This window comes from Babylonia areolata, chromosome 9 (assembly GCF_041734735.1).
Source record: "Babylonia areolata isolate BAREFJ2019XMU chromosome 9, ASM4173473v1, whole genome shotgun sequence".
Taxonomy (NCBI): domain Eukaryota; kingdom Metazoa; phylum Mollusca; class Gastropoda; order Neogastropoda; family Buccinidae; genus Babylonia; species Babylonia areolata.
Window position 1 is genome coordinate 12004981 of NC_134884.1, and position 11306 is coordinate 12016286.

The 11306-nt window shown below is 39.1% G+C and overlaps 1 protein-coding gene across 2 annotated transcripts in view; it reads left to right on the forward strand.

Annotated features, from left to right (window-relative positions):
* Nucleotides 1–9205, forward strand: part of LOC143285717 (uncharacterized) — a 114010-nt gene extending 104805 nt beyond the window's left edge. The window contains exons 10-12 of one of the 2 annotated variants that reach the window (XM_076593122.1): nt 2558–2704; nt 4995–5079; nt 9133–9205. In XM_076593122.1, coding sequence (XP_076449237.1) covers nt 2558–2704; nt 4995–5068 — 221 coding nt within the window. In that variant the 3' untranslated portion in view covers nt 5069–5079; nt 9133–9205. The remainder of the gene's footprint in view (nt 1–2557; nt 2705–4994; nt 5080–9132) is intronic. The other variant, XM_076593123.1, reaches the window with a different exon arrangement.
* Nucleotides 9206–11306: the final 2101 nt, after the last annotated feature.

Below are 11306 nucleotides of genomic sequence, written 5' to 3' on the forward strand. Positions count from 1 at the left end.
TCTTTGAAGTCCTGTGGAACTGCCTCATGCTGCCAGATGAGCTGGAACAGCTGATGAAGCTTCTCAGCGCCATACCACCTTCTTTGTAGACCTCAGCTGGAATGGAGTCTGAGCCAGGAGCTTTGCCATTGGATAGCAGACGGATAGCTTTCTGGGTGTCCTCCAAAGTTGGAATGGCATCCAACGACTCACTGACTGGCACCTGGGGGAGTCGGTCGATGGCTTCATCATTGATGGTGGAGGGGCGGTTCAGTGCGCTGTCAAAGTGTTCAGCCCATCTCTCAAGGATCCCGTCCTTGTCAGTGATCAGGGTAGAACCATCAGCACTGAGGAGTGGAGCAGATCCGGAGGTTGTGGGACCGTAGACTTCTTTCAGGCCGTTATAGAAGTTCTTCATGTCGTTCCTGTCTGCAAAGCCCTGGATCTCATCAGCTTTGTTGCTCAACCAGGAATCCTGCATCTGCTGCAGCTTCAGCTGGATGGTGCTGCGTCCGTTCTTCAGTATGTCTTTCTTTGACTGTGACTTGGGATCTTCAATGTGGGCTCTGTAGGCTTGGCGTTTGTCTTCTAGCAGCTGCTTGATCTCAGTGCAGTTCTCATCAAACCAGTCTTTGTGCTTCCTGACAGAAGGCCCCAGGCACTCCATGGCAGTGTTGTACACCGTCTCATGCAGTGCGCCCCATGCTGCCTCCACATTCTGGTTTTCCAGGGTGTCAGCAAAGCTCTGCTTGATGTTGCCTAGCTCCAGCTTGTTGACATTCAGGCGTTTGAGTGCTTTCATGCCCTGAGGCCGTCTCTTGGGCTGGATGCGGAGGTCGAGCTTGGAGACGATAAGGCGGTGGTCTGTCCAGCACTCGGCGCTGCACATGGCCCTCGTGACTCGTACGTCCTGCCTGTCCCCTCTTCCTGACGATGACAGAGTCGATGAGATGCCAATGCCCATAGCGAGGATGCATCCATGACGTCCTGTTATGGGTAGGGAGGCAGAAGATGGTGTTTGTGATATCTTATCACACTCACCCACTCACTCACATACACATACATTCACACTTTTTTTTACCATTGCCGTGCCATCACGTTCACTGTCTATTGTTGATAGTTTTTTTAACACCACTGTCATTATCCTGTTGTCTCTCTCATTTTTCTCTTAGTTTTGCATTGAGTAAAGACAAAAAACCAAATGTGACAAAGGAAATATTTTTGATGAAAATAAGGGGTACTTTCCATGCTCTCTCACACATTGTGAGAAATCGTGGGGGCGCCCCCCATGATTTCTCGCAGTTGAGAGAAAACATGGGAGGGGAACGACCACACTTTCTCGACTCCCATGATTTCTTTCAATGTGAGAGAAATTGCAAGAAATGAGTTTACAACCCTCAGCTGAGTGGTCTTAGTTTTCTCATTGAGTCCCACAGCACACTTTGGGTTGGAGCTGACCACAAGCTAAAAAAAAGGAAAAAAAGAAAGTACTAGATCCAACCTCTGATTGAGCATCCTCCCATTCATCAGTCCACAATGCATCCTTGTAGGTATGGCCATGTCCTGTATTTAGTTCATGAATTAACTTATACACCATCCATTTCCATGCCAATAAACAGTTTTCATTTGATATATTAGGCTGTAGTTCCTCATACACATGGTAGAAATGTGACAAATTATCTAACAGTGGAATCAAGAGTGACATGGTAACCTTTTGTGGTCTTTGTGGATATTTTCTTTTCCAGGACCTCTGTTACGTTTTGTTTCTTTTTTCAACTTGCAGATATATAATCAAAGAAACTCTCTGTGTGTTCATGATAAACATTGGCATTTTCTGTTAAACATAACCTGTTTGATGTTGTGTGTGTGTTTGTGTGTGTGTGTGCGTGTGTGTGTGCGTGTGTGTGTGTGTGTGTGTGTGTGTGTGTGCGTTTGTGTGTATTATGATGTATGGATACTATAAAATAAAATAAAAACTTGAGGAGGAGGAGTGGATTAGGGTTGAAGGAAGTGAAATAATATTTTAGGGATTCAATTATCAGTTTCTACTTTGGAAGCTTATGCATTTTGTGTTGTTATGCACATGTAGTAACAGATATATTTTATGTTGTGTGTGATTTATTGACATGATTGCTGTAAATTATCCTTTACTTATTTTGCATTGCAGTTGTGCTTATCATTTTATGTTGAATATGTGTTTTGACTTCCCATACAGCCTTTGGAATCCCCAGTTATAAGGAGCAGATATGAATTCTTCTTCTGCCCTTCTCTCTTTTGCAGTATGTTTTTCAATATTCTTCCTGGTTCTAACATCTACTGATGGAGAAGCAGCTTTCCTCATGCTGAAGTTGAAAGACTGTACATTTATATATTTCTGTCACTGTGCTCCAAATGAGGACTCTTAATGCCCTCCTCCCCCAGTTTGCAACATAAATATTGGAATGCTTTGCTCATTTTGTGTTAAGATGTTTACATTGTGATTCCCATCAATTTTAGCTTAAATATAACTTGAAATATTAGCAAAAACATGAAATGAAAAGTGTAAGTGTTGCTGACACTGTTCTGCATATTTTCACAGGTCTGCTGGATCAGCACATGTCAGATACAGGCCTGCTCTTGCACACAGACCTCTGGAGGGAGATTACAGACATTCCCCACATCTCCTTTCAGAAATTCTGCACCCACACCATTTCTCTGATCATGAGCCACCAGCCCAACATGAAAGGTGCATAGCTGCTGTTTCTGCTTAGTGATCAGGATTGACAGCTTGAGCTGTGGTCTATATGTATGCAGTAATATTTGTCAAGAATGATGTGAGTGTACTTGCTCCCCCCTTCTCCCCTCCTCACCACCCCCAAAGGATTTATTATGGTGAAGGATAACCTTTCATCCTGAGCATTGTTATTTGAACTGGTAGAATTTGCGTGTCATTTACTGAAATGAAAATGATACATAAGATGCAGAGCTTCATTGAGTATAACAATATTCTTAAACAAGAGGCAAAACCTACATGGCTCATTAGATTCCTGCTGCATAAGAACAATAAAACTGAAGTCGCAGATGGTGGAGTGGGGTGGGTGGAGGTAATGATAGGTGGTTGCCAATTCAAATCATATTTCTGCTCACCATCAGAAATTAGTGGGTGAGGGGGGGGGGGGTTAACCAAAAGTTGTGTGCTAGAAATGAAGCAATTGATCAGTATTTCATTGTTTTACAATCATGATTTAGATCTGTCAGAGTTTCAAACTTTCTTTATCCTTGTCATGTTTTATCATCTTGAGTGAATTCTGGCATATTGCCAAATGCTGCTTTAAAAATTAAAAAAAATTTTTTTTTACCTAATATACACGGTCATCACTGTTTCAGCCTTTGTTTCATTTGCTTTCTCGCATTCCACACAGTGCAGACTGAAGGTCCATCACCACCTGTATGTCTGTTTGTTCAAGGATGATATTAAGTCTTTCACTGCCAAGTTTCTGTGTGAAAAACACTTCGCTCAGCACCAAATATTTTAGACTTGTTCTCAGTCACGCAATTCGGTTCATGTCTAAAACTCAGTCAAGGTGAGAAGGTTAGTCAGTTTCCTGTTGTGTGAGAAAGTTGGCTGCAGCTGTCAAGCTTGGATACAATGTGAAAAATGGTCTATTTAACATGCCCCCTCAATGTTGACTAATGTCGCTTATGGCGCTGAACAGGCTAATCAACTAAAATGGAGGAATAAGTATTCAGAATATAAAAAAACTACATACAAACATTTAAAATGACATGGATTGGAAAAAAAATATATGTAGGAGCACCAAAATAGAAGAACATTCTGTCCAGAAATAGACTCCATTGATTACTATGGTCCAAAAAGGTTGCTAAGATCCAAATGTGATAATTTCTGGAAACATGTATTCATTTCATATGATGATTTTACTAAACATGTAAGACTGCACAGGACATTTTAGCTGAATCACTTTTCTATGATGATAAATTAAAAGTAGGTAATGATTTTTTTTTCACTATAAAACTGGGACAAATAAAAACGTGTTTTTGGTAACATATTTAATTGATGGAATGGGGAAAAAAGATTTTTCTGAAAAATATGACATCAGAGTAATTCTTGATTAACAAATTCTTGCAAAAATGGTTTCTGTATACATGTTTAATACAAGATTAAGCTATATAATGTCACCATGAAATTTAGTTACTGAATATGCGTTCTTCTGCTTACATTATGTTGTTGTGGACTTGTCAGTGTCTAGAGCATCATTATGTCATCACCCTGTAGCTTCTAGTGCACATAGTATATAAATTTTGTATCTGTAAATCTTTGAATGAAAAAAAAAAGGTTGGAAAAAAATCTTGATTACATGGGTGTGTAAGATAGATAACACATTATTTATTTAAGAACGATATTAAAATAGAAAACAGTGAATGTAATGAGAGAACAAAAGCATTACAAATCCTTGAAATCTGGCAAAGGGTCAAGTGTTTTATGATGTACTTCTAGAACTTTGATATCAGGTCTTTTGTCAAGTGGGAAGAGAGTCTAGGTATAGTAATAGATTGGCATATGACTCTAAAACAAATAGAAAAGAAATCAAAGAAACAACACTAAAATGGTTCCAAATTAGAATATGCCATTCTTGGTAATATGCCATAACGTCTTGGTAACAAACAAACTCTAATAAAAATAGACATTTTTAGTACTGATAAGTGTGCTTTCTGTGATGAGGAAAAAGATTCAATACACCATCATGTATGGAATTGTAAGATATCACAACAATTTTGGAATGATTCTCTAAGATATTCATATGAAATAGATATATAACCTGTTCTTAAATATAGAATTAATTTTATTTGGAAATGACAAACACACAAAAGCAGATGAAACCTTTGAGCTGATAATGTTTGCCAAATATATTGTATTAACAGTTGAATTACTGTAATTTGACAGTTACATTGGTAATCTGCATAAGTTGATCCAAATCATATTTTTGTGCTCACTGTCAAAAAATGAATTTGTGCAGATCTGTTGAAACGTTATGCTGGTTTGTGCTACACAGTCCTTGCCACACCAGAACTGCATTTCTCTAACATATAAACAACTCATTGGTATGCATTTGTATGTGTCAAACTTTTAAATTGTTCGCATCTTTATTGCTCAGGTATTTTACAGAAGTTGTAAGGCCTAATGTAAGCAGAATGATTCCCACAATGACAGACTTTTCATGCAAGATGGCAGACTAGGAAGTGCTGTCGACTAGAATTTTCATTATGCTCATTCTAGTTAATTCAGTACCCTCTTTAAAATATTTGAATGCAACAAACATGTTGAAAGTGTAGTTACTGTCATTTTGTATTTTCTGTCAAGAATTTCTTTTAATTGTGGACAAGAAATAGAATGTCATGCTATCTCAAACCACAAACATTCTGGCAATAAACTGGAAATGACCCAATCGAATCTTGTTAATCTGGAGGCAGTCGACATGGCTCTAACTGTTCCTAAAGACTGATTTAGAAAAAAATACTCAAGCGGTAGAAAGGCTGCTGTGTTTTACACTTATTGTGAAGATCTTACACTTTTCGCAAGGCTAATAGGTTGTTTTGTCAGTTGGCTTGTTGACTGTTATCCTGTGTGTTTGCAGATTCCTTTTATGCATATCATGTTTGATAGGCTACTTCCTAAAAGCTATTAGAAATATGACAGAATGGTGTTAGATAAACTACTTCCTAAAAGCTTTTGGAAATATGACAGAATGGTGTTAGATAGGCTACTTCCTTCCCTCTGAAATTAGTTTTTATGACAACGTTGAAACCCAAATGTTGAGCTTAACTATCTTTATTGCCCCTAACAAATAACAAAACACATCACTGATAGAAATAATTTTAGTGATACCAGTCAGTAAGCGCCAATGCCTGAATCAACTTTGGCAGCTAGTGTGCTCGGATCAAGATGTGGATCATATTGATAGTTTGTGATAACATACTATTGAAAGGAATTGAAGGAGGCCACTGAATTTTATTCACAGGATGCTTTGTGCAAAAGCCTTATCGGTTAGTGCATAATGATCATGAACGGACATTTAAATAAACAGATCTACATGCCTTGTGGTCCAGAGTTCTTCACCATGAGACTTATGCACCGTACTTGTGAATCTTATGTAGACCTATGCTTTGGGGCCGATAATCTGGTGTTTTTTTTTAGTTGTTTTTTAATCATTAAAAGAAAAGAAATGTTTTCTAAAGATTTGTACATGAAGAAAACTTTTGAATAGACTTAACAAAAGAAATGAGTAAAAAAGCAGAGTATTAATTTGCTAGGCACAGCACCCAAAAACATCATTTACAGCCTGCAGCAACCCTCCCAACCCCTCAGATCAGCCTCCAGAATGTGTCTGCTGTTGACCTGACCATCAGTACATATGAGACGCTTACGGATAAGAAATGAGTCACTTCTGGTTTCTGGATGGAGTAATGAGAGGCAAATTTCAGCAATCACTTGGAGAGAAAAATTCATTGCATTTCAAGTGAATCTGACACTTAGTTGCTATGTTTGGCTCATGTGTGTGACACTCAAGTCTACATGATAACACAGTGTTTTGGTTGTCAGTATGTCCATGTGTGTGCGTCTGTGATAAACTTTAACGAAATTCATTTTTTCTGGAAATACTTGATCTGTCCATACTAAATTTGGATTAAACATGGAATAAAACCAAAAAAAAATTTTCACTCAAACCAATGATAGGTTGTAAGTCTTCCAAATTAAGCCGTATTTTCGGATTCTGGATGGTTTATTCCATTTAGACTCTGGATCTACAAGATTTTATTTGGTCATTCCTAGTTCATCATTGCTGGAATGTTTGTTTGGGGTTTAAAGATTGCATGACTTTTGTATCTTGTCTGCAGTCAAAAGAAAAGAAAAAAATCTCAACAGAACACACAGAATGACTCTAACTATGCAGCAACGTGCATTTAACCAGTTCAGTGCCAGACAATTTTGGTAACAAAGTGCTCTCCCCTTGCCAGGGAATTTTGAGGATTCGGGGGTAATAACTCACAAAAAAATTCTAGCACAAAAGCAATGGGCGATACAGAAAGAAAGTAAACGTTTTTTGTGAAGGAAAATGGGTGTAGCTTCTGCTTCTGGGCTTTTTTTTCCCCAATTAGGTTGATTGTAGATAACTGTTCAGGCATGTAATGTCAAGATAATAAATTTTGTGCAACAAAAAAGTCTATTTCCACCTCTACATAATGACATCCATAAAGAAAAGAAACAAAATACAGCAAAATAGCAAGCCTATTGTCAGATTATACCTGTAGAAGAAATTAAAACAGGCTATAAGCTTATGAAAATAATCACAGCTCTTGCAGACATGTAAGTAAATCACTGTCCCAACAATAACAGAAGTGAGTAAATGAACGTAAAGGGTCAATCACAGTCCCAGAAACTGAACTGGCAAGCTTTTTGACAACAAAGTGTTTGGGAGTGAGAGGGTGAAGTCTTTGATGACATTCACTCCTTTCAAGTTGCATGTGGGCTAATTAAAGTGTCTGCTGTGCAACCAGCTTGCCACCTCTTCAAGCAAGTCACCCCCCCCTGGTTCAGTGGAAAAAAAAGTGTTAAAAACAAGAAGCACATGTTTCACGGCCAGTGCAGGTTCAGCACTGCGTTTTGTGAAAATCGTGGGGCATTGGCCGTTGTCAGTTGTCTTCTGTCTGCTTTGAAATGTGAGTACACACTTCCCAAAAGCGACGCCCCCTTGATGACCTCTGGCTGGCATTTGACTGTTGTCTTACATCACTCCTCTCCCTCTCCTTCTCTTCTTCCAACACTCACTGTACGTATGCTGTCAGTCATAGCCAGTTGTTCAAAACGCTGTCTGATTGTATGAACAGACTGAATTACCATCAAATGGGCTGTTAGTTTTATAACTGTCGTTGTCAATCACCTTCGTTTTCAAACCAATCATCAGACAAGATTGAGAGATCCTTCTCCATGCAAAGCTGTCCATAATCACAAGCAGAGCTTTCAGAATTGTGTAAATCTGCTGACTGTGACTATTTGCTTTACTGGACACAGTTTTTCAATGCATTTGTTTGCACATGATGCAACCCCCTTTTCCACGAGCGTATCACGTGATCAGTTAGCAAATTATTATCAAGTAGAAAGAGGTCTTCTACCTGATGTAAGTTCATTTAGATAGTATTTTTTATAATCCAGACACATCAGACTAAGTGTTCAGAGTCTGTTTATGTGAATTGAACCAAACTCAGTGAAGGAAACATATGCAGGACGTCAGTGGATGTCTTACAGGCACTATGGCAATACTTTTTGTAGGACGTCAGCTGACGTCTTATAGGCGCTCTACTGGTTAATCAATGATGTGCAATAACATGTTTTTGAAAGGAGGTGAAGGAGGACGCTAAATTTTATTCAGAGAAAGATTTATTACTGCATTATGTCCCCAAACAACAATCATCCGCAGCTTGTCAGTTTACTCAAGTCACACTTGGCATGCGCTTATTAATCTTTTTAGTTCAAGTATACAAACAGTGGTCAGTGTCTGTCATTTTTGGAGAGTCCATAGTTTATGAAGCGTTCATTTTTTTGGATTCTGACAATGAGTAGCCTTATATATATGGTGGTGGACCTTCAGTTGCACTGTTTGGTGTAGGAGAACACATCTGAAAGAACTAGATTTGTTTGGAATGATTATCTTTATAATAGCCTGAAATTGTGGTCATCAGTTTTGTTTGATTTATTGAAGCTGGAAAGGCATGATAAAAACCGAAAACGTTTGATACTTAAATAGATCCATATGATGATTGTAAAACCATGAATTGCTGATTGATTTGGGATGTTAAAGATAGAATTGCTCTGTTTCCAGCACACATCATTTAGTTTGACAAACACTTGTTTCTGATTGTGAGCAAAAATATTATTTGGATTGTTGTGTGTGTACTGGTAACCTCCACCCCATGCCCCCTACCCTACTCCTCCACTGTTGGTATTGGCACTGTTGTTGTTGTAAAGCAAGAGTCACATGTGAGCCACATGAAGGCATGTTGGTTTTTGTGCTGAAGATATTATTAGCAAAGGTTTTAAGAAGCTCTGATTGACAAACTTTGTAAGACTGGCATTTAACTAAAATTTATTGTGTGCAGTGTCCAATGCATTGAGGAGACATACAGAATGGAAGTCAGGAAATATCGCTGACAATATAAAACTTTATACAAAACAGGTTGGTCACTTTCTTGTTTATGTGTGGTGAGTGTAATGTTTACACAGCCGTGCACGCTTGTTCACTGATTGTCAGTGAGTATGAAATTAGTCTTGTTTTTAAAAGATATTTTGTTTTGACCTGCTATATATGAAACATGTTGTCTTTCAGTGAATGTACACAAGTCTGGTGTAGGGGAGTGTTTAAAAAAAATCTGTAGTGGATTTATGATTTCATTTGCTAAGACCTCAAGATTCAACTGTTTAAAAAGCTGTTTAAACTCAGTACTGCCAGTTTGCTCCCTGACTTTCCCACAAACAGCCCATTGGCATTCATCACTGAAGAAAAATTTTCATAGCATTGGACATCAATACTTTTTTTTTAGCGTATTGATGTGATTACGTCAGTTGATGATGCGGCTACACTTCATTGCTGCAGTATGTATATGTTGTTTTGATCAGGGATCTATTGCTGACGTTCATGGATTTGTCCGCTTTACCTGCATGTAGTGTTATGTTTTGTTCAAACGTGTGTGTGGCCTCCGTCATTTGGACGTTGGTTCATTTCACTGTCGTCATTGTTTTTGATCACACACACACGTGTGCATGTGCCTTGATAGACACCACACATACACAGACACACAGACAAACGCATAGATGTGCACACACATTTTACCGTTGCTTACACACATACGCAGACGAGCATGCAAACACATTTACATGCATGTGCACACACACACACACACACACACACACACACACACACACATATGCACATGCACACACCATCCACACATTTACATGGGCATACACACACGCACCACACACCCACATACACACACATGTACTCACACATGCAGTGACAGACACCACACACAATGATACACAGATCGACACACAACACACATTTTACCACTGCTCACATACATGCACACACATACACACACACACCCTCCACACACTTATATGGGTGTACACACACACACACACACACACATGCATGCACATACACACACACACTTTTTTTTTCACACACACGCCACACGCGCAGTGCGCACGCGCGCGCACACACACACACACACAGCTAGGCTTTCAATGAAAACAATTCACGCACGCACATACACTCATATACACATGCACGCTTGCGCATGCACGCACACACACGCATACGCACACACCCATGCACACATACGCAACACATATTCCTTGAGGTACTTCCCTCAATAGCTCTAGCTCTGCAAGAAGTGATGCTCATGGACAGTTGAGAGTACCACTTATATATTTTTCTTTACAATAAGATACAGAATTGTATTATAGTTTGTTTTCATAACAAAAAAACAATGTGATATGTCTTTTATTTGAATAAAACTGTAATTGACTCTGTTTTGTTGAGCCCATGTAGTATTTTCAGACTTTGTCTGCGGTCTGGGCAGAAAAAAATTTTCAGGACTGATTTCAGGCTTCGGTCTGGCAGAAAATTTTTTTCAGGCTCTGAGTAGGTCTGTCTGCTTGCACCCCACTGAGTTTGTTTAACTTATGGGTGGAAGTAGTGCTAAAATATTAGCAGATGTATCAGACACAACAACCAAGTGTAATTATGCTGTTTTCTGCACTGTCATTTGGTTTTAAACATAAACGCTATACGTAAATACTCACCTTAATCACTCACATGCCCTCACACAAAACACCCACAAACACTATCACAGAATAATGCAACACAAAAAACTCTCTGTAAACCAATATTTCGGCTTGAAGCTTTCACCTGGAGGGTTTCATAGTTGATGAAAACCCAAAATGAATGTTGCAAGCTAAAATAATGGGTTTTTCCTATATTCACTTCTGACATGACCCCGCCCCATTCCTGTTGATGTCCTTGTAGCATGTAATCATCATCAGGAGAACCAGAATCATGTTCAGTTGATCAACACAACATTACTTTCGTTTTCGATCACATTTTCATAGTTGCCATTGTCGACAGTGTGTGGGAAAATCAAACAAAATTCTAGCCACCTCCTCTTTATTGTGCATTCTGGCAGCCATGGTGACATGCACAACAGCTTTACCCCCCCCCCCCCCCCCCCCCCCCCCCCCCCCCCCCACCCCACCCCCCAAAATAAAA